This window comes from Marmota monax, unplaced genomic scaffold (assembly GCF_021218885.2).
Source record: "Marmota monax isolate L192 unplaced genomic scaffold, Marmota_monax_Labrador192_F-V1.1 WCK01_AAM20220418_F8-fsc00344, whole genome shotgun sequence".
NCBI classification, from domain to species: Eukaryota; Metazoa; Chordata; class Mammalia; order Rodentia; family Sciuridae; genus Marmota; species Marmota monax.
This window is the reverse complement of record NW_026692430.1, coordinates 527,483-551,292: the sequence shown is the minus strand read 5'-3', so window position 1 is coordinate 551,292 and position 23,810 is coordinate 527,483. Positions and strand designations below refer to the sequence as shown.

The window sequence follows — 23,810 nt, the reverse complement described above, 5'->3', positions numbered from 1 at the left end:
ACCTCTCAGTAGGGCCACCTCTTAGAGGACCCACCTCTTCCTAATAGCACTACCTTGGGGACCAAGCCTTAAGTGCATGGGCCTCTGGGGACATTTAAGATCCCTATGACAGCAGCCATCAATAGTCACCACCCTCTCCCTCATGGTAACAAAACCTCCTGAGGCCAAAGGATACCTGAGAGGTAAAAACATTCCTCGAAGTACCTCCTTAAAAATAGAACCCCACCAAGAGATTGCAAATGCCACACCATCTTTCAAGACTCTTCTCTTGTCTCCCTTCCTTCTTTTCTTTTCTCTTTCCTTTCTTCCTTCCAAATGGGGTCTTGATACGTTGCCCACACTGGCCTTGAACTCGAGATCCTCCTGCCTTAGCCTCCTGAGAAGATGGGCCAAGGGCATGTGCTGCTATGCCTTGCTAAAGATGCTATCTCCTAATCTGATGCTGGGATCAAACTTTATTTTTTCAGAGATGAGGTCTTGCTATGTTGCCAGCCCAGCCCTGATGTCTCCTGCTTCAGTCTCCCAATTAGCTGGGGTTCCAGGCATAGCCACCTGGCTTAAGACATATTCTAACTATCAATGATCTGTCAACACACGTCCGTTTCCACACCTTCCTCACATGCAATGCGCTTTGGTTAGCAGCACTCCCAGTGTAGGGACGGTCCCTCCACAGGGGCCGGTGGGAATAGGTAATAGGTGCTGGGAGTTTTTTTTGTTTGTTTGTTTTTTTAAGTTCACGTTCTCTGCCCAAATCCACACCCACTGGGCTTCTCTCTCCCAAAAAATACTGTCTGAATCCCGTGAGAACTCAAGGGGAACTCAGGCAGCAGGATACGCCCTATTCCCAGCAGGAATAATCTTAAACCTTAAACCTGGAACCTAAATTGGGAACGCCCTAAACCTGATTATTTTAAACTGGGAACACCCTAATCCCGGATCCGCCCTGGTCCTTGAGCAAGGTCACCTAACTGCAATGTCACTGCAAAATGTCCTATTTCCAGGAGTCCTTCCACTAAGCAACATGGGGTACGCTGGCAAAGAAATTGTCATACCTACTTGGCTAATGGCTCCCAGCAAATAGGGGGCATGTGTGCATTGAAAAACGTCCTGCAGTGATTCTCTCAAGCACTGCAGGACTCAGGATGGGACAGCATCCCTTCCCTTCCAGTTTCAGTTGACATAGCAGGTAGAGGTGAGTCAGTTTCCTGGCCTCTGCATGGGCCATCTGAGAAGCTCACCTCAAGGGACAAATTCAACTCAAAGATCTCCTGGATCCTGAAGTGGGGTTGCCAATAATTAACAGTTGACATTTTGCGGGGCTGGAGGCACTGAGGATTGAACTCAGGGGTCCTTTACCCTTGAGCCTCATTCCCAGCCCTTTTTTATATTTTATCTAGAGACAGGGTCTCACTAAGTTGCTCAGGGCCTCACTAAGTTGCTGAGGCTGGCTTTGAACTTGTGATCCTCCTGTCTCAGCCTCCCTTATCTACAGTTGACATTCTTCATCTGTAAGTCAAAGATCAGGGTTGGACACATGGTCTATAAGGTCTACTACAGCAACGATATTTCACTGTTCCATTTGGGGAACAGGGTGAGGTTCCTAAGCTTTCCATCCAGTAAATCAAATCCAGTTGGTGGTGGTCAGGTCTGGCTTGCCAATGTGTTTATTTAACTTCCCAGTGTTATTGGCTTTTAATTAGTTGCCAATATTTTAAAAATATGGGGATGTCTCCTATTTGTTTCTAGCTCATCTTGGAAATTCTGGATCTGGCAACATGTAAGCCCTCAGTCCTGGGCGACAACCTTTTACAGAGCGGGGCATGCTTGTTCACAACCCCACTGGCCCATTTTCCTCATTCCCATCCCTTCCTGGTCACTATGGAGTTGAGTTTGCGAGTCCTGTTTTAAATTCTCTCCGTATTCCCTGGACCACAAGAGACAGTGACGCTTGATAGAGGGTCCATATCCAAACCTCTTTCCATGTTTTTCTGCTGCTTACAATGACTCAAGGGAGGTGTATTCTGTGAGCACATGGGCTGTGGCCATGCCTGCCTGTTTGTCCATGACCACAGAGGGTGGGAGGAGAGCTAGAAGCTGAACGTCTTGTGATGGTTCCAGAAAGCTCCCCACTGATGACTGCGTGACAGATGGGCAGAAAGAGCAGAAGGGATGCTACGGAAACATCTGTGTGCATGGGTGAGAAATGAGACCCACAGAGAAAAAAACGTATGGGGTTTTTCACGTGTCTTTTCCCCTTCCTCCTCTTTTCCTTACTGTCCAGGTCCATGCCACAAACGGCGGGCAGGAGGCTGTTGTACCCAGCTGGGCTCTCTGTCAGCCCTGAAGCATGCTGTCCTGGGGCTGTACCTGCTGGTCTTCCTGATTCTCGTGGGCATCTTCATCTTAGCAGGTAAGAGCAGCTCTTTTCAATTCTGGACTTCAGGATGAGAAAGGGAGACGTGGAGCCTCCGTCCCTCATTCCTACTGTCATGAGCCCAAACGCTGTCCGTGTCACCCTGGAAACCACGGAGGGAGAAGCCAGCTGGTCTCTCCACCCAGGCAGAATCCTTCCATAACTTTGCTTGCTTCATGTGAGAGCAACTGGCGGGTGTCACATGAGCTTGTGGAATCTCTGCGTCTAGCAGGGGAGGTCTGGTGGCTCAGTGTGGCTTCTGACACTTGCTGCACTGTCATGAGACCTTACTTTACACTGGGTCTCCTAGACCTCTGGAGTGTGGTCTGCACTGAGCAGGCTGAGCATCTTCTTAGCTCCTCGTCCTGGAGTGTCGTGGAAATAGTCACAAGCCCCTTGGGTGTTGAGGCTAATTGAGATCATGGTCAACCCACTGTTCTTTGCAGCTCCTGGGGGTGAGATGAGTTTGTCCCAATGCAGCCAGGCTCTCCTCCTCAATATCTATGCAGGATGGGCAGCTGATGGGCTGGGGTTTGGAGCCATTCTCTAGCCAGGGTGAAGTAGAGCTCATAGACTTAGGAAGGGTCCACATGGTAGTGGTGGTGGTGGCACCGAGGGGGGTCTGTTGATCTTGTGCTTTGAGCAGCCAGGTTCATCACCTACAGGATGTCCCACCATGATGGAGACAGGAAAGCAGTAAAGCTGTGGTGGTCTCCTCTGGTTTCCTTCCAGAGAAGGGCTACTGAGTTCCCATCTTTCTCATTGGAGAAGCTTGATGAAGTAGAGACACAGAGCCACTTTATTTCAATCCAACATGTCTCTCATGGCAGTGCTAGGCTCTGTGCTAGGATTGGGGACACAGCTAAATAAGACCCAGAGGTTTCTCTCAAGGAGTTTCAAGTCTGGAGGCTGAGGCAGGGCAGATAGAGTCCCCTCTCAAGGTGGAACACAACAGACCCTCTGATGGGGCACAAGTAGCACCGTGGTGAAGCCGGGAGGCATGCACTCTGGGAAGGAGGCTATTGCGTGGAGGAGGGTGGGGTTGGTCCCAGTGAGGCTCCTGGCCAGGAAGAGCTGACTTGCAGTGCCGAGGGTGGGGTCCTTGAGTTAACTCCAGGGCAGGAGTCTGGAGGTCCAGCCCTTATAGGTCACCCTTTGTTGGAGAACTGAGGTAGATGCCCAGGATCTCTCTGGTCCCAGCAAGTGGGACTACTCACTTGGGCTTGGTAACGGGGTGCCCAGTGCTACCTGTGCCTTCAGACCTCCATGCTCAGGGCATCAGGGGTGATGTCTGTCTCACCAGCCAGTGACCTGGGGGGCAGCCAACAGCAACAACAAGAGAAACTCATGATTCATCCCAGGGACCAAAGGATGGTGTCCAGCAAGATCTCTCATAGGCCAAGCCAGGCAGAGGATGATTTGGACATGTTCTTGGGCTGCTCAGTGAGAGCTTGGGATCTGGGTTTTGTGGGTTTGGCTGCCAGGACCATAACAAATTTCTGGAACGTTTGGAGAGTGTTTCAACCCAGCAGGAAAGCCAGACTGTGGTGTTAGAACTGCCCTGCAGAACAGGAACTTTCAGGTGACAGAAGGGAGTACAGAGGACAGGCACAATGATGGTGGGGCCAGGGCTGGGTCTTGGACGCCTGGAGGGCCCATAGGGAATCATCTCCTGGGGAAAAAAAAGACGTGCAGGAGAGGAACGTCCCCTTCTGTTGCCTGAAGGGCTGCCATGTGGAAAAGGGTGGACACTGTTCTGTATGACCCAAGGGTAGAACCAGGACCAACGGGTGGTCATGGTGAGCAGGCAGATTTCCATTCACAACAGAGGAACTTTGCTAAGCAGTTGTTCTGTCCAGCTTGACGCAGAAAGGCTTTCCCCTGGCTTGGAAGTCGAACGGGATTTATGATGACATCTTGGAATCTTCAGAAAGGAGGGTGGAACAGGACTTCCTAGTCCCATGAAAATGTTGCCACGCTTCCTTAGTTGTTCCAGGTGGAAACCTGGGAGGATTTTCTGATCATCATGGTCACCTTTAAACCTAAAGCTCTAGGGCTCCATGTGGCCGGTGTGGAATGAGAATGTTGAGGGGGTTGGACTGAAGAAGCAGAGTGTCATGCTTCATCTCTTGGCTCTGGGTGTGGGCCACTGTCACCTCCCCAGGTTCCTGTCTGAAAAATCCTCTGGGAGAGGCCTGGGGAAGGTGCCAGTGAAGAGTACGATCCATGGCTCCCTCTGTCATAGGGAGGGGGACGCGGTGGGCAAGTCTGTGTTCCTTCAGGAGGCTCTGCCTGATCTAGGGGGGCTTCTTCAGATGACCCGACTGAAGGCCTTCAGTGATACTCCCTTTTCAGCAAATGCTAATATGGCGGAGAGGGTCACATGGGTCAGTGTGAATCAGAGCTTGCTTGGTCTTCTGTTGGGGTCTTGCTATGGGAGCTTCTGCTTCTTGGAGAAATCCTTGCCCAGGACGTCTATTTGAACCACTCTTGATCTTCAAAACCTCCTTGTCGACACAAATCTCATACACCCTCCAACCGGATGAAAGAATTATCCCCTGTAACAAGTGCCATGTTGGAATACCTGGCTGGCCATATCTCACTGGAGTGCCAATACTTGTATTCAATATTACAAAACCATAATCTCATTATGCTAAAATATTACTTTTATAAACTCCCCATAGACTTCTCACAAGTCATACCCTTGCTCAAATATTCAAAATAAAAGGCAAATACTATACCTTGTGTTTATGCAACAGTCAGAGATTAATCCAGCCATCACCCAGGTACGCTCCCAGTTGAACCTTCTGCTTTCTATCCAACCACCCATTCCTGACCAGCATCTTCCCAGGAACTACCCTCTGATATTCCCAAATACTGGGTGCCATTGCCTCAATTCACAGCCTTCCAGGATCTCTGAGGACACTACTGTGGTTGATTCTTCTACTTCCAACTTCCTTTTTAAAAGAAATCTCTACAATGCATTTTGTCAAACATCTGGCTGGTAGTCCCCTATTGGGTTATTGTTCTGTTCCAGATTCACTGTAGACAATGGGGTTCAAATTCCTGAACGAGAGAATCGATTCTGGCGGGTCACGTGGTCAGGAGGTTCCCAATGAGCACTTCAGGCAAGATAGTCTCAGTGAGAGAGTAAAGGGAGGGAAGACTCCGTCTCACCCACAACCATTCTGGGACAACACTATGGTGACTATGACTAACTGTGGTCATCTGGAAACACCTCTTCCTCCTCTTCCCAGTGGCAACTCCATTGACAGATTTGGAGGCAGAAAGGGAAGGTGCTAACACCTGGGGAGCTGATTTGGGGGATGTTATAGAATCATAGCAACAAAGAGGACCTGAGCCAGGGAGAGCTCCTGCTGAGACAGGGGTCCTCTCACACCTGAGGCCAACCTTCTGAACAGCAAGCACCCACCATTGCCATCTTTTTTTTTTTTTTTTTGTCATTGCTTTCTTCCTGTGCACTTGGTGGGTAAAGGGCGAGGGAAAACCCTGGGAATAAAAAGTCATGAGATACGATAGATGTACTGGGTGGGTTAAAATGATAAACACACACACACACACACACACACACACGGGTAATGTGATGTCACTTGTGCTATGTGCTAAATTATGCCAAGGAGAGCCTGATTCCTGAGATTGGCAGGTTGGGGAAGGCCTCAGCCTGGGGGAGACTTGTCCAGATATTTGAATTAAGTGACCCTTTGTTTTTTGGATCACCTTGTTTCAAGTAGGTGAGTCCCTGGACTCCACAGAGCGCTCTGAGCCCACTTTATTTATACGGTAGCTCTGACTCCATCCTGCTTCTTAGGAATAAGAGCATGGTGCCCCCAGCCTATCGGGACACTCCGATCAGAAACAACCCCCCGACGGTTCGTCCTTGCTCATCCTCAGGATGCTGCTGGGGATGTTGTTCATGACATCCCAGGATGTTGACTTCAGAGGACCCAGGAGGAATTACTTTCTGTCTCAGTTGCAGAAGGAGGAATGCTTTCTTTAAGCAATTAGTTTGTTTTCACTTTGAGGAGGCTGTGACTCTGAAGTCATTAAAATTACTTCCAAGGGGGCAATTAACACAGACGGAGGCAGCTGCCATCCCATCCTAACATTCAAAGATAATTAAAATGAGAAGCAGGAGATGGATGGGTGGTCCACCTGTAGCCAGCACATGGACTGTAGGGAAAACATTTTCGCGAGAGGCTCATTGCTGGTGCCAGCAGTGTTTCCCTACTCGTCCCCCCTTGTCCCCCTCTGCTTCTACCTTGGTGTATGCGACATATCCTTATGAACCGCCTTGATCCCTTTTGGAACAAGGAAGGATGTTGTGAGGTTTTGTCTTAAAAAAAAGCAAACCTCCCTGTTCTATTTGATTCTTCAAGTTCATGGTGTCTTTAAATACGTGAATGGATGAATAAATGAGTGTTGGAGATAAGGAAGCTTGGAAAAGTACCTGGGATTATTTCAATTTAACCAGGCATCTCGAGGACATGAACAGTGAATCACCATGCTAGGACTTAAGTAGGCGTGCAATTCATTAAGTAAACACACTTACCATAGTGTGTGCCAGGCTGGCCCCAAAACCCAGATGGGTCCCAGTGGAAAGTACTACCTGATCCTCCCTGTCTCCATGTTCTGAGTTTGTGGTGGCATTAAACCCTGGCTTCTCCGTTACCAGCTAGGTGACGTTGGCCAGGTTACCTGACCTTTCTGGACCTGAGTCCCCCCATCTGAAAATGGAAGGAACTGGTGCTCCTACCCGCCTCACTGGGTTGCTCTGAGGGTTAAAGGAGTTGGTATATCTAAAGCAACCAGAGCAGAGGCTGCCCACAGTAGCCTGGAGGAAGCAGGAGCCTGTGAGTGCTGTCATTACCCCAGTCGTGCCTATTATTGGTATCCATGCTCTTTCCTTTTCTTGGTTTCCTCTGCGGCCAGTTAAGCCTGATAACATAAACTGAAATTCAATCCCGGCTCATCTGCTAATACTCTGTACTCTTGGGAACATCACTTTTCCATCGGAATATTAGTACATTCGTTTGTAAAATAAGCAGGTTGACCAGGATCTAGACACATTTTACACCCTGAACAACACACCACGGAATCGTAACTCAAATAACTGAGTTATGATGACCACTGATGATTTTCTACTCTATTTTTTTTCAAATGGTCACAACCCATCCATTTATTTCACAATCCATGAATGGGTCACAAGTCGTAGTATACAAAACAACAGGCTAAATGATTGTTTTACTTTTCTCTGTGTCTTTCAAAAATTTTACGAGAATAGCTTTGTTCCTTTCAGAATGTGGGCTTTGAGGTCAGATATCTGGGTTCAAACCCAGGCTGTGTCTCAGAGGCTCTATCATTTTGGGGCAAGTGAGGTAGCCTCTAAGACCTCTGGTTTCCTCATCTGTAACATGGGGGTGCACCCCAGAGCACTGATGTGAAGACTAAATGGATTAATCCGTGAAGACTCTAAGTCCTTGGCACACAAAAGGAGCTCAACATGTATGTTATTATTATTAACATGTTCAGAGGGATGTTGTTTTCAGGTAGCTCTTGTTTGGCCAGAGGACTGTGCCACTGTGACGGGTGACGGACTCGTCTTCCTTATCCCCCTTCACTCCCTCCCACGGCTTCCAGTTCCTGTTCCAGGAACAACTCAGCAAGGCCTTCCCCCATCCTCACGGTGCTGGTCATTGAGTTGAAATCCCCAGAGCCGGCCCTCCCCCCACAGTAGTCACCCCTGAGACCGGGTCTGGAGACCTCTGTGAGTGGAGGCCTTGCGTTTCACTTCCACATTGTTTTGAAACAGCCAGTTTGGGTGGCCGCACCCCTTCCAGTCTGCTAGAGCTTTCATGATGAGGCATCCATCTCCTTCATCCTCATACCCCTCACTGTCCAGCACAATGCCTGCGTTGTGGGCTAAGCAATGGCCATCTTGTCCCCACCCTGTGACAGGTTTGAGTAGGAAACACAATTGGACATCACTCGTGGTGTGTCTAGATCCTGGTCAACCTGCTTATTTTACAAACGAATGTACTGATATTCAGAGGGCAGAGGGCAGAGGGCAGAGGGCTGTGGCCGAGTGGGATCTGGTCTACCCATGTTGCTGCAGCCTAAATTAGCCTGAGGCCCTCCAGAGGTGATGCACAGTACTGCACTTCACCGCATCCACAGCAGGAATCCCCCCTCAACCCATAAAGGTCACATCCATCCCCTTCCTCCCCAGCCCCAGGTATCTTTCTGAGGACACTGAGGGCTGCCCATTCCGGGCCAGTGCAATCAATCGGCTTTGTGGGTTTCATTGTTGCTTCAGCTTAAATGCAGATGTTGTCAGTCCTCCCAGTGGAATGTCATCACGCTGGCTCCTGCCAAGTATTGCAGGCGATTGGATCCACTTGACTCTGGAGGCTGACATTCATCATTTAGTTTTCCCTTTCAGCCTGGTGCCATCAGCCATCGGTCATGTCTGAGCCAGAGCCTCAACCTAGTCCCCATCCCTAGCCTGCTGCCACGTGTCCAGTTCCCAGGAGGACGTGACCCGGGGCTCACAAATGCATGCCAGTCCTTTACCCTGCGAGGGCCAAGTCCTAGGAGGTGAGGCGGGGTCACGTCTGGGATCCTTACAACCTCTTCCTTGAACTGAGACTCACTGCCTCGCCTGTGTCCTCCCGACTCTATGGGCTCCCTACACTGTCAGAGCTCCTAGCAGAAGGTACCCCACTCTCACCTTAGGGCGTGGGAGAAGAAGGGCCAGGAGAACTCTGCCACCTTGGCTTTCCCCACAAAAGATTCCTGCATCAGGCTGGATGGCCCTGAAGTCCCCCACAGTGAGAAAAGCAGAGGACAGAGGCAGCCGACATGCTGCCTGTGAATGAGGTCGTTGTACCCTCTGGTCTCAGCCACATTGGTACTTACGGTCATTAGAGAGGAAAAGGCAGAGGACAGGTCTCAGCCACATTCTGCTGGAGTCAAAGGGCCAACTCGGACCTCCACGTTTGTAAGTAAAGTTTTATTGGAACACAGCCACACTCATTCATTTACATAGTCTCTGTGGCTGCTTTTGTGCCACTGTGGTGCTCAGTGATGATAGTCAACAAGGCCTGCAGAGCCTGAGATAGCTACCACCTGCCCCTTTACAGAAAAAGTTGGCCAACCCTGTGCTAGGCTCAGCTGATCCCTGCATTTTGGGCTTCATAGTTTTCAAAGATTTTTACGTACATTCTGTCACCTAATCCTTACAATAATCTAAGAAATTCAGAAGATAGTTCATTTTCTAAGGGAGGAAACAGACCCCAGAGGAGCTGGTGAGTTTTGCTCCCCCAGCTGTGGGTTGGGTCTTCTGGCTACATGAACGTGGATCTTCTCTCACCCGAATCTCCTGGTCTGAGGCTGGATCTGTTGCCCAGTGCTGAAGTGCACAGGTGCTGGAGTCAGACTACCAGGGTACAAACCTCGGCTGTGCCCCTGACTGTGTGACCTTGGGCAGGTTATTCTAGCTGTCGGATCCTCAATGTCCTCATCTACAAAGTGGACGGGATTGCCTACCCACTCGCAGGGGCGGGGCAGGATGCCACTGATCACCATGTAATTGCCTGGAATATGCTTGGCGTGCGCTGGTGTCTGTCGGGTGAGTATAGCCAGGGACGATCCAGCCCTCACCTCACCTTGCTCCATTGGACTGTGTCCAGGGAGACTCGTCAGGTGCTCTGATTTCTGTCCCGGAGCCCTGATAGGAACATGCTGGAGAGCCCTGCACAGCACGCGGAACTGGCGAGGACGAGGAACCCTCCTCCCTGAACAAAGGGAGAGGGTGGGGGCTGGGGAGCGCCTTCTCCTTTCCCAGCTTTGCCCTCCTCCTTCATGGCGCAGCTTCTGTACCTTCTCAACCAACTTTCTCCTTCTACCGCCTTCTGCTGGGCATGCCCAGGCTGCGAGGAGATTTTGCCAACCACCGGGGCTCTGCATTTGGACCGAGATGGAAGCAGATCAACTAGCATGCCCTTGTTTTCCACCCTTTTGGAGAAAAGGAGTAAGAAAATCTTGGAATTTCTGTGACAATCCTGCAGGCATCATGCCTGGCTGACCCCACCCAAGGGCACCAGATTCAAAACATTACTGACAGAGCGCCAATGATGTGCTTGGCACCATGTGAGACACTGGGAGGTCTGAAGAGGAATAGGAGAGGCCCTGGCCATAAAGGTCAGGCCAACTGGTAGAGCAGATAGGCATGGAGTAAACAAGACACAGCAAGGGATGGACATTTGGAACCAGGAAAGCCTGAGTTCAAATCTCAGCTCAATTGTCTGAGAGCTGTGATCTGGGGAAATTACTTCAGCCTCTCTGAGCCTTATCTTTAAAGACTGTTAAAATGGGACTAAGAATAATCCCTTAACGGTACTGAGACTCAGCGAGATGACTTGTAAAGTGTCTTTGCACACCGCCCACTTTCAACAACGGGTCAATAAATGCTTCCCTGTAAACCTCAAGTTAGAGGTACTGAGGCCTCCGGGCAGCTCCCATCTAACTCACTGGGTGTCCTTGGTTGCCCCACCCACCTCACTTGACATCTCAAGTGACTAGGAGCTCACCTTGTGCTGCGCCCTCCTCTCACAGTCTCCAGCTGGTCTCTTCCCAGTGACCATCATCGAGTCCCATCTGTCTTCTCTCTACATTTTTCCCTGGATCCCAGACTAACATGTTCCATTACCTCCTGTGACATCCCCACTTGATTATTTAAGAAGCGTCTCAAACTCAGCAGAGCTGTTGATTTTTCCTTCCAGACCTGTTTCTCCTCCATCTCTGTAAGTGACACTCTGATCTACCCAGGGGTATGAATCCAAAACCAAGCCATGCTTCTAGATTTTCCTCCCCTCCTTTCCACGTCCACTGCACCAGCAAGCCCTGACGGCCCTCCTCATCTCTTGCCTGGGCTCCCTTAGTTAGCTCCCATGTAGGTCGCCAGAATTAGCCAAGAAAAATATAGGAAGCCCAGTTACATTTGAATTTCAGGTAAACAGTGGATAACTTTCTAGTATAAATACATCTTGGTATTTGGTGGGAGGACCCAGGAAAGAGGAGAGGGAAGCAGAAGATTTCTCATATAACCCATAGTCTCAGGCCTGAAGGGCTGTTTTTGTTATTGGTGTTGATAGCATTGGTGGTGTTGGTGATGATGGTGGTGATGGTGGTGGTGGTGGTGGTGGTGATGGCAGTGATGGCGTTGTTGTTATCGGTGGTGTTGGTGTTGAAAATGGTGGTATCGTGGTGGTGGTGATGATGTTTTTGTTGGTGGTGGTGTTTATGCTGTGGAATTGGTCATGCTGTTGGCACTGGTAGTGGTGGTGAGGGATGTGCTAGTGATGGTGTTGGTGTTGGTATTGTGAGTGTTGGTAGTGTTGTTGGTGATGGTGTTGTTGCTTGTGGTGTTGACATTGTTGTTGATGTTGTTGGTGATGCTGGTGTTGATATTGGTGCTAATTGTGGTGGTGTTATTCGTGTTGTTGTTGGTGGTGGTGGTATTTGTATTGTTGGTGGTGATGGAGTTAGTGGTTGTGTTAGTAGGGGTGATGACATGGTTGTTGTTGGTAGTGGTGGCATTAGTGGGTGATGGTGTTAGTGTTGGTGGTGGTGGTTTTGGTAGTAGTGGTGGGCAGTAACTCTTCCTAGTCTCTCTGGTTCCAGAAGAGACTAGTGGCCCGGAGCTGTGGCCTCCAGGGAGATGACATGTTTGGTTTTGTAAGGACAATGTCCAGATCCATCCCACACCTTCCATCTCTGAGAAGCCCTTGAGACAGGAGGGAATCTTCCTTTGCTCCAGTTGCCCTCTCAGTGGGCAGGCCAGCATGGTCTGAAGGCTCTTAGGCTTCCCTGGACTCCTGCTGTTGTCAAAACCGTGAGATCTGGTCAAACCGCTGCCAAACCCTTCCAGTACAGTGTCTGCCAGAGTTTTTTAAAGCTGCATCTTTCCTGGAGGGCTCAAGGAAAGGCATTCTTAAAACCCATCAGCACCTGCTCCTGACCGCCCGCCACGGCAGGGACCAAAGGGTGATTTCCTGCAGGAGTCAGTGTGCTTTCAGGGTCTCTGGAAGCAGTTTATTCCCTTTGGCTCTGAAATCCCAGTCTACTTGTCTCTAGGAAACAATGACAAAGAAGGCCAATGGCATATGTACAGAGCTCTTTGGAACATTATTCATAATCACTGAAAACTGGAAAAACCCTAAATGTCCAGCCTTTGGGGATTTTAAAAACTAAATTAACACAAAAAGAATATTACACAGCCATTTCAAATGATAAGTAGGAGCACCACAGGAGAGCTCATGTTAAGGGCAAAAGAGACCTCTTGGGTGCATACACCATGAGGCCATCATGCAGATATGCATACAAAAGGCCAAAGAGGGGATGAGAACTTGGAGAAGTGAAAACAACCGTGGCCAGCTGGGTGGGAGGCTTGCGGGATATATTTTTCTCTTTCAAGTTCCTCTAATATTTGTGCTATTAATAGCCATAGGACTCATTCTTCAACCCAGAGGAGTTTCTGCTGTCCTGGGGGAGGGCAGCCTGGCAGCCCCCAAGTGGGCAGGCGGGTCTCTTCTAGCCTCTGTCCAGGTGCTGCCGCTACCTGGCTAAAGGTCTTTGGCCAGCAGAGGCTCCTGGAAAGAGCCACAGCCTGAAAGTGCAGGGGAGGGCAGAGGCAAGGAAGAGGAGCATTGTAAATAGGAGCCTTGGTCCTGAGGGCTGTCGTCCCTCTGTACATGGGGCCCAGGCCAGGGGCGAGAAGCTCCAGGCTCCAGGACCCCAGCAGCGCACGTCTTCCTTGAGGGTCCCCAGACACAGGCTTCCTGGAGCCTCCCTAGGTGCTAAAGTCTATTGTTTTGCTAATTTTTAAAATTATCTCTATCTTCTCTGGGAGCATGATTCCCAGGTCCCAGTTTCCCTCTCACCTGCTTTTCTAAGGCGCCTCCTCCCACCTGAGAGGCACACCTCAGCGATTCCATCCCCGAGTCTCCTAACGTGAATCTGCTGCCGCAGTTGGACACCTCCCGCATTTTCTTTCTGTGCAGGCAACACCTTCTAAAGAGCTGCCCATGATGACTCCCCGCTCCTACTTCTTCCTCTTAGCCTTTGGCCCCAGTTGTCAGCCTTGAGCCATTAGTTGCCCCTGGATTCCATTGTAGAGAGAGAACGAGGTGAAGAAGATCAGTGCTGGGTTCTGCTTCCGGGTCAGGCATCCAAGTACATCGGACTTCATCCTGCAAATGTGACCTGCTGCCACCCGAATGAGACGACATATTTAAGCCCCTGTGCTCTACTTATACTCTGTGTTGAAGGGTTCCTGTCCCCTTTCTTTCTCTTTGTGGCTTATGACAGGGTCCCCACCTGTTATTCTAGCCGGGACTGTGTCTAGTCCCAAAAGGAGTCGTTGTGTGTCATGTCTAAAAAAGGGCGAAGGGACAAGGGGAAAAAATCCATTCCATGCCTCAGTGTTTTGCTGCACTTTATATGATATGGAACAGCAGAGTTTTTAAATTATTTTGTCTGAATATGCGCACATGGCCCATAAGAAAGGTCTTGTTCCCTGTGGGAAGTAGGGTAGGTAGCAGTATTTCTCAGGGACATGGGAAAAGATGCATCCTTGGCCTTAGACGGTGGCAGCAGAAGCAGAGAGGGCCCTGTCCATGACTTTTGCAGGGACCTGACCCACAGAAACGCACATCTGTACCCAAACCCTTGTGCTCCAAATGGGAGTTGATCAGAAATGACTCCCAGGCATGTCAGTCTCCAAGGGCTGCTATAATCAAGTGTCGTGAACTGGGTAGTTTAACAAAAGTTCATTTTCTCATGGCTCTGAGGCCAAAAGTTCAAGATCAAGGTGCTGGCAAAGCCACCTTCCCTCTGGAGTTTCCGGGGAAGAATCCTTTGTGTTTTCCAGCTCCTGGTGGGACTGACTGTCCCCAACATGTCTTGGCTTGTAGCAGCCTCATCATAATCTCTGCTTCCATATTCGTGTGGTCCTCTTCCTTGTCTGTGTCTCTGTCCACTTACCCTCTTCCTGTACGGACACTGGTCACGTTGGATTTAGGGCCCACCTTAATGTAGGATGATCTCATCTTGATCACATTCACAAAGACCCTGTTTTCAAGTACCGTCATGACATTCGGGGTTCTGGGTGGACATGAACTTGGAGGTGTGTCACCATTTGACCTGGCACACCAGGGCATGGAAGTCCACGTGAAGTCATTCCTCGTGAAGAGCTGAAAGGATAAGAAGCATCCTAGACCCCTTTCTTCCAGCTGAGTCTGGGGAGCCTCCCTGCTGTGAGAGAGCAGGCCTTGGCTCCCTCCCATGGCTGCAGGAGACACTTCCCCAGCTCTGCTGACTTTCCAGCCCTCCAGGTGGTCTGGCGGGGCACCCTCCTCTTCTAGAGTGGGCTCCACCTTCTGCCTTACCATGTGGTTGGGGGCAAATCCATGGCTGCCCCAGGAGGACAGGTCTCCAGGCTGGTGGACCAGGCTTTGCCCCTTTCCCACTGTTCCCCTTTGTGGACGTTCAGTGGCTCCTGTCCTGCGTTGTATGGAGGCCAGGTGTTCTAGGTCTGACCCCGCTAAGCTGGGACCCCCACAAAGACCTCGTACCAGCCACATGAACTAGCTTTGGGAGTCCTGCAGACACGGGTTCTGATCCCATTCTGTTCCTATTTTTCTGTGACTCTGGGCAAATGACTGAAGCTCTGAGAGCTTCAGTTTCTCTATCCGTAAAGGGGATCCTAATGCCTCCTAGGAGTCCTGTGGCAATCCCTGAAGGAGACTCTGTATTTAAGCACCTGCCATCCCTCTCAGAAAGGGGTTGAGTCCCAATATATTTAATGGCAATTCTTGGTGCAGTGTTCATAAAAAACTGCTTACTTCACAATCATCTGTTTTTTTGCTCATAGAACTGAGCACTCAATAGGCATTTTATAATGGCTTATGTGGATTGACTGAGAGGGCATAGACAATGTCTGTGAACACATATTCCAAGTGTAACATGGCCATTGGGTTCCTGGGCATTGCTGAGGATGGACAAGGTCAGCATCACTCTGAGACCAGCCCCATGGACTAGAGTCCCCACCCTGGTCCCCCACACATTAGAGGGCCCGTTCTGTTTTTTATCTGGCCAAAGTCCAACCCACAAGGTGAGGCTAGAACATGCCTGCCTGGAGCCCATGTCTCCTTCTTCTAGAGCACGCTCCAGGGGCCTGGGACTATGCAATTTCCTTCCCTGAAGGTCAGCTTTCTTCCAGGGCCTCTGGTCTGCTGAGGGTGAACCACATGGCTGGCTGGAGGGTGGTGAAGGGGGAGCCCTTTCAGTAGAACTTGGGGGTAGAAGTTGGACATGCAGGCAGGGGTGTCCCTGGGTGTGAGTGTAGGGCCCACGGTGTTGCAGGTCTGCACAGGGGCAGGGAGGTACTCCCCACGAGGCAGGGTCTGGACCAGTTTCTGGGTAGGAGTCTGGGTTCCTGGCACCTATGAGGCCTGGCTCTGCTCCAAGCCCAGGCACGGGAGATTTAATGACGGTGAATATGTTGGTGTCACTGCCTCAGCCCCTGGGGCTGCCCTCCAGTTGGCAGAGAGGATGTGCTAAGCCCTTTCCTCTCGTTGGTAATCTTGGACCTCCGCTGGCCACAACACTCAGCTCCAAGGTGGCCGCTGAGTGACGCTGCTCTGGCCGTTTCAGGGCTCTCAGCTCAGTGCCCAAGGGAGGAACGATGATGTCTGGAACATGCTCACCACCTCCCAGCCTCTCTGCTCAGGACTTGCGGGCACTGCCAGAGACCAGCGTGCCCGCTCTCTCCTGGTGCTCTCTCTCTAGAGAGCGGGCGGGCTGGTCTCTGGCAGTGCCCACAGCCCCCAGGCCCTCTTCAGAGCCAGACTCCAGTGCACAGTATTTCCACGTGCAGACAGACTGTATGGGGGTCTCAACCCCCAAACACTGTCAGGGTTTCCACCTGGCTCCAGTCACCACGGTCATAACGGATTCCACTGGAAAATCCCTGACATCTGGTTATGGGGGGAGGAGGTCGGGTGGAGGTGAAGGATGTGCTACTGCTAATCCCTACTTCTCTTGCCTTCCTTGGAGAAGCTATTTGGCAACGTTAGCCTGATGTGCAAGCTGCCCAATTTATAGCACCGCAAACACCCCGACCTTCCACATTTGGCAGCTGCCAACCAGCACCAACTCTGCCACTGTGTTGTTATAGTAATTGTATTTCACATAAAATAACTCACTTTGTCCTCCCAATACCATGAGACCTGCAACTATGAGGCCATTATCCCCATTTACAGATGAAAACACTGAGGTCCAGTGAGGTTTCTAGTTCTCAGAGTACAAAATATGTAGGTGCTTATCAAATTTAAATGGTAGTTAGGGTCAGGGCTGGGGTTTACTGTTTTCCTAGTCAAGAGCTTGTCCCACAAACCTTTGCCCCACATGATTTCCACCTGGCCTCCCAGAGGGAACGCAGGTCAGCTAACCTGGAGCCTGAGCCAGGCACACAATCACCCACTGGGCTGTCCACTGCCCCACTGGCTCCTTGGCAAGAAGCAGACAGGGAAACTGAGGCACCCAGAAGTGAGGAACCAGAGGGCAATTTTCTCCAAGGAAGTCAGTCCCAAGCCAATTCAGCTTGGCTCACACAGCCTGGCCTGGGGGGGTGGGGGTTATAAGGTCTGCGTTAGGCACAGGCTGGGGCATCGCATTGCAAATCACGAAGCGAAATGCATGAACTCTCAAGGACGGATTTTTAAATTTCCTTGATAAAACGGGCTTATGGAAGAGTTCCCATTCCCTCCTGTAGCCCATTGCTTTCAATTTAACTAGGCTTTGGGGGCTGGAATCGTTCTTTTCCCCCTTTCGGTCTTGGAACGCATCCCACAGCTGCAGCGGCCTGCTCTCAGCTGTTTGTTTTTCTTCCTAGGAGAGGGATCGGGAATGTACCCACCAGGCCCCATGGGAATGGCCAGTCTGAGGCGCTCTCAAGTCCCCAGCCACACAAACCCCAAACACGTGGTGCTCATGCTGTGCCCTTCATACCATCCCTGTGGGCTAGTGGGCAGAGGCTAGCCCGCAGCCCAGACCTGCCCACAGAGCAGGCCCAGCTCTGTCCCCTCCACCTTTTTATTTAATGGTAGAGAAGACGAGGGGGGAGGAGAAAGAAGACTCCAGCCCCCCGGGCTCCAGGCCAGGTCCTGAGACTTCAATTGTGAAAGCTGAGCTGGGCTGCTCTGTCACTCCCAGTTGGAGCAGCCATCCTCTAGGCCTGGGTGGGACTGGGCTGAGTCTGAGTAATTGCTTGCCTGGAGCGCTTGCCTGTTTGGATCCAGACAGACCCTCCCCTAAGTCGCCACCATCCCCCCTGGGGTGAAGCCGGAGACCCAGCCCAGGCTTAGTCCATCTTCCCACCCCCACCCCACCCACACTGCTGCCTCTTAAATTACCCTTTGGAATGGTTTTATTGTGTTAAAATGCACAACATAAAATTTACCACTTTAACCATTGTTAGTGTGCAGTTCAGTAGCCCTAAGCCCATTCACATGGGGCTGCCAACATTGCCACCCCCAGCTCCCAACCCGGTCATCTTCCCTAAGGTGAAGCTCTCACCCATTCAGCACAAATTTCCCATTCCCTCTTCTCCAGTCCCTGACTACCCCTATTCTACTTTCTGTTTCTTTGAGAAATGTGACCGTTTTAAGTACCTGATGGTGAGTGGGATCACACAGTATTTGTGCTTTTGTAACTGGCTGATTTCATTTGGAATTTCAACTTTGAGGTCTGTGTTGTAGCATGTGCCAGAATGTCCTTCCCTATATAGACCACACTCTGCATATCGACTCATCTGTCCATGGACACTTGGGTTGCTTCTACCTTCTGGTTGCTGTGAGTAATGGCTACTGCTGGTTGAACAATGATCTGTTCAAATTTCTGCTATTAATTTCTGCCTAAAAGTGGAATTGCTAGTCCTATGGATTTTTAAACTAGTTTGCCCTTGAAAGTTGAATAGGACTTTCTGGCCACTAGGACCTCTGTCTGCTGGGAGAGACAGAATGTTATGCCAGATTCCTGGGACCCCAGTAGAGCTCCAGGAGCCAAATCCGATGCAATCACACAAGAGTCTTTATTGCAAGCTGGAGCCTGGACTCACAACCGTTCCCGACACGGTCCCAGGGAGTGAGTCCTGGTCCTTTGTTCAGTGAGACTTTATAAGTTTTGGGGGGATACTCTATGCGTCACAACATCACACCTCAAATCGTTCCATACCACGGGAAAATCAAACAACAACTCTTAACATTGATTAGCATATTCAATGGCGGGAACAAGTTGGGTAGGGGTGATTGGTTAGTACCAGAGAGGGATTCCTTTGAACTGATTAGTTTAGGCCACGAGGGGTGTACATGCTAATCTACATGGTTTCCCAACATATTATCAACCACCATAAACTACTGGGGGGTCATCTGGCATTCCAGGTATTTTCCCTGTCTAATGCTGATTGGAGATTGCCAGGGGGTTGCCTAATTGAGTCAGGGACACCTGGCGCCTCAGACCTCTCCTGTTATTTATTTATTTATTATTTATTTATTTTTAAAAAGAGAGAGAGAATTTTTTAATACTTATTTTTTAGTTTTCGACAGACACAACATCTTTGTATGTGGTGCTGAGGATCGAACCCGGGCCGCACGCATGCCAGGCGAGCATGCTACCTCTACCGCTTGAGCCACATCCCTAGCCCCTCTCCTGTTATTTATAGACAAACAACTCAGCAGGGTGGGTATGTGCTTAGGAGTGCTCTGTGGGTTTTTCCAAGGACAAGGGTCACGCCCCCTTCCTTGGACAGGCTTAGCTCTGAGGTAGAGGCTGGTTTCTCAAAAATGGAGTCACATTAGTTTCTCAAGAGGTTGAAAGAAGATAGAGAAGAAAACCAAGAGCTATGAGGATAATGAATGTCAACCATCCTACAGGATCTCAGCCCAGCTAGGCCAGTAAATGGGACAGGAAGTGGGTTGTTAATAGAAATGCAGATTCCACCCATTCCTGAGTCAGAAAGTTGGACATTCTACTTACTGGCTGAAGATGGGAAAAGGGGCCTTAATCAGAGTCTCTCTGGCCTTCAGCACACATGGGGCTATCAATAATGACCATGTAGCCACCACACCCATTCTTCTGATTGGACCCTTACATATGTATGGCAGTTAGCCACACCTGGCTGGCTTGTCTGTGATGGTCTGTATTAGTGTGTGAGAGCTGCCACAACAAAATACCACAGACTGGGTGGTTTAAGCAACAGACATTTATATCTCACGGTTCTGGAGGCTGGTAATCCAAGATCAAGGTGTAGGCAGGTCTCTCTTCTTGGCCTACAGATGGCCACCTTCTCCCTGGTTGTTGCTCCCTACATATAGGCCCAGGCTCCCGGTGTTTCTTCCTCTTTTTATAAGGACATGAGTCAGACTGGATTGGGGCATACTCTCCCAGCCTCATTTTACCTTAGTCACTTCTTTAAAGATCTTTTCTCCAAATCTTTGCCTTTTGAGGTATCAGGGCTGAGGATTTCAACATATGAATTTTAGAGAGGCACCGTTAAGCCCATGACATGCTTCTTGCCTCCATCAGTCAATGGATGATTATTTCAGATTCTTTATATTGCCCAAAAGAAGAGTATCATCAGGATACTGGTGATTTACATTTTTTCCCATAATTCCATTGCTCTTAGGGCGGTTACTTTCAATAATGCCAGTTTTCATTGAGTCCTTGGGTTTGAGCATGTGTGAGCATTTGCTTCCGATTAAAGCATACACATTTCCTGCATTGTTACCCAACAGGCTTCTTGGCTGTCATTTTGAGGGCTTTAATAAGTCCATCCAATTGATATGCCCTGATCTAATTGCTCATTCACGACTTCCCCATGTTTTCACGCTACAAATCAGAGGGCAATGAATTTCTTTGCGCTATAGCATTTCCCATCTTTTGGATTATTCCTTAGGGTAAATTCCCAAGAGTGGGATTATTTTACAAAGGATCCGAGTATTTTTATGGCTTTTGATACATTCTGCCAGAGTGCTCTCCAAAAGAATTTGCGCAGTCATCAGCAATACGTAAACACACTCATGTTCCCCAGTCTCTCCAGCATGATGTAACATTGTCGCAGGATTTTTCAAGAGAATTACTTTTTTTCCCCTCCTTTTCTTTCTTTTTTAAAAACTTTTTGGAATTTTTTTTTTTTTTTTGATAGCTGATGATCCCACAACGTTCTTCATCCATTTGATTATTAATTGCATCATCTCTTAAGGGGACTCACTTGTGAAGCCTTTCGCTTCTGGACTGTGGAAGGTCCCAAAGGGTATCGATGAAGTGTCTGCCAGATGCTGACCACTATGGGGTGCTGTGGGATGAACAAGGAGGCAGGAGGCCTCCTTCTTATCTTGCAGAAAGCTCTAATCAGCAATCACATCTTGTTTATTTGTTGTTGATTTCTCTGTACCGGACCCACTGCTTTCGCTTTGTGCATGCTGAGTGGATTTTTGTTGATATAGTTTTATCCCAGATGGCATGTTTATCTTCTCTGTGGTTCGCAGGGATCTGCACAGAATTCAGAGGAATGCAGAATCAGAATCCAATCTGAGCCTGAAACCCGGAGACAGAGCTCAGATCTGGCAATTCCATATGATGAACATGCGGTCGTGCGTGACAGAACTGGAGAAGATGAGGCTCCACAATAACTTCATTTTTTACTTTAAGTTGACACATGATAATCGAACATTTTTATGGAGTACAGTGTGAAATTTCAACTCATGTTTGACAATTAAAGCAAGGTTTGGAGTTTGAGGTTGGCGGTCTGCTCCATATGAGTAAATGTGTGATAGAGCTGTCCTCCCAAAGCTATTGTGACCAGTTACATTGATAGAGGTGGAGTGTGTAGAATAAGGGAGGTGATGGTCCTATTCAGCTTCATGAAGGTTAAAGAATTGCTTCATGTTTGACTTTTTTTTTCTTTTCAATTGTTTTTTAATTTGAAAAACATTTGAACCTGTATAGAAGTTGGAAACTCTATTGAGCACCCCTATAACCTTCACTTTGGTCCATCAGTTGGGAACATTTTGCTATATTTGTGCTCTTTCTCATCTTCTCTTTCTCTTTCTCTTTCTCTCTCTCTCTCTCCTGGTTATAGCCTTTTAAAAAAAATTTGTGAAACCATTTGAGAGTAAGGCACAAATCTTACCCCTAAATACTTTAGTATGTATTTATAGGAACAAAGATGTTCCCTTATATCCCAACAATATTATTGAATGGGATTATCAAATTTAGGAAATTTAACATCCATATAATATGATTCTAAATATATAGTCCATATTTAACTTTCTCCAATTGCTCCAATAATGGCCTTTAGAGGGTTATTTTTACCCTGATCAGGATTCAGCCCAGGATCACACACATAGTTGACGCATCTCTTTCACCATCCTCTGTCTTCTATATTTCATTTTATTTTTGCGTTCATTGGCACATTCTAGTTACACGTACTAGCTGCAGTCATTTAACATAATCATACTCTTTGGTCTTCTTTTATCTAGAAGAGCTCCTAGCCTTTCTCTGCATTTTATGACACTGATATTTTTGAGAATATGGGCCAGTCAGTTGGTATACTGTCCCTCGAATTGGGTTTGTATGATTGTTTCCCCATGACTGAATGATGTAGGTTACACATTCTTGGCGGTAACTATGAATCCTGCGTAGGAAGTAAATTGTGTCAGCTTGTTCCTCTTTGGTGGTGGTAAATGGCATCCTCCAGGTTTATCTACTGAGAGGCATCTTTTATTCTCTTCATAGTTTAGAAGTGATCTGTGGGAAACACTCTGAATCTGCACAGCTGTACTTCTCCCCTTCACTCAGTGATTTTAGCATCTACAGATAATTCTTGCCTTAATTAGTTACAGCTTGAGTATCCCTTAACCAAAGTGCTTAGGACCAGAGGTATTTTATATTTCAAGTTTTTCTGAATTTTAGAATATTTGCCTATACAGAATCAGATATCTTGGGGATGGGGCCCACGTCTAGACACAAAATTCATTTGTTTCAACTACTCCTTATACACACAGACTGAAGGTAATTTCATGCAATATTTACAGTGTACTTGTGCTTTGACTGTGACCTGTCACATGATGTAAGGGGTCAAACTTTCCACTTGTAGCTTCAGGTTGGTACTCAAAAAGCTTCATATTTGAAAGCATTTTGGACTCTGATCTAGAATCAGTGGAGTTCATGAAAAATGACGTTTATATTCTTGGTAAGGCGGGGACAGAGTTGCTTGAAAGAAAGAGACGGCAAGGCAGGTTTGAGCATTAGGGAACACGAAGGTGCTGGATAGCCTTGATTCCAGGTTAGCTGGTCCTGCCTTTCTAATCTAACTATGTCCAAGGATTGCTCTAATGCTATGCAATTCTAAAATCCATTTCCTCTGTATAACTTTGTACACTTCACACAAAGCTGCCAGTTTTTGAAAAATTGTAAAGAAGAGATGCATGTGGTGTTTTTTTAATTACAAGATGTTAAATGTTGTCATCAAGATTTTTCTCTTTTGTAGAAAAGGCTCTGGATCTATCTAATGCCATGTTGTGATTGATGATTGTGTCTGGAACAATTTCATATGACTCTTTTGCAATACTAAATGTTTTTACAATACTGGAGATATCCAACCAACTTAATAATGCAAAGTACTCTTGGGACCAATTAATCCTCAGTAACTCTTACTCTTAGCATTAATAAGTTTTTAATTGAAAAAAACTCTGCCTATTTGCGTAGAAATGCCTTTGCATTATTGTCAGAGATGATTCACATGGATGGATGGATGGATGGATGGAAGTGTGGATGGATGGGTGGGTGGATGGGTGGGTGGATGGATACCTAGTTCTGGTTTCCTCAACAGCAGTGAGGTATAGTAGAAAGAATATAAACAAGGTTTCAAGAAATATGAGTACTAGCCCTGGTTCTGCCTCCAATGGTCTAGGCAACCTGGGACTTTTCAGATCATTTTTTGTCCACTTCTTCATCTGAAAATGAGAAGTAAGGGATTACTGAGGTCACTTTAGGCTCAAGGGTGTATGATCTTCCTGTTCTGTGACACTTCTCTTTGGAAAACAGTGATATGAGAAATTTGAGGCTCTAAACCCCATGTTCTGAGTGAGGAGACCCAATAGAGTCTGATCCAGATTCCTTACATACTATTAGTGAGAATAATTTCCAACTTCCTTAAAATACTTTATGACAAGCTCAACAAGTGGAGAAAGACAGATCTGAGAAAATCAGCCAACATCGCTCCAACCAAAGGCCACGTGGAGCCCCTGGGGGAGCA

At 48.3% G+C, this 23,810-nt stretch overlaps 1 protein-coding gene across 2 annotated transcripts in view; it reads left to right on the top strand.

Moving 5' to 3' along the window:
- Positions 1–23,810, top strand: part of Scara5 (scavenger receptor class A member 5) — a 106,086-nt gene that overhangs the window by 24,405 nt on the left and 57,871 nt on the right. For both annotated transcript variants that reach the window (XM_046442954.2, XM_046442955.2), the window contains one exon: positions 2,282–2,410. In XM_046442954.2, the coding sequence (XP_046298910.1) occupies positions 2,282–2,410 (129 nt within the window). The remainder of the gene's footprint in view (positions 1–2,281; positions 2,411–23,810) is intronic.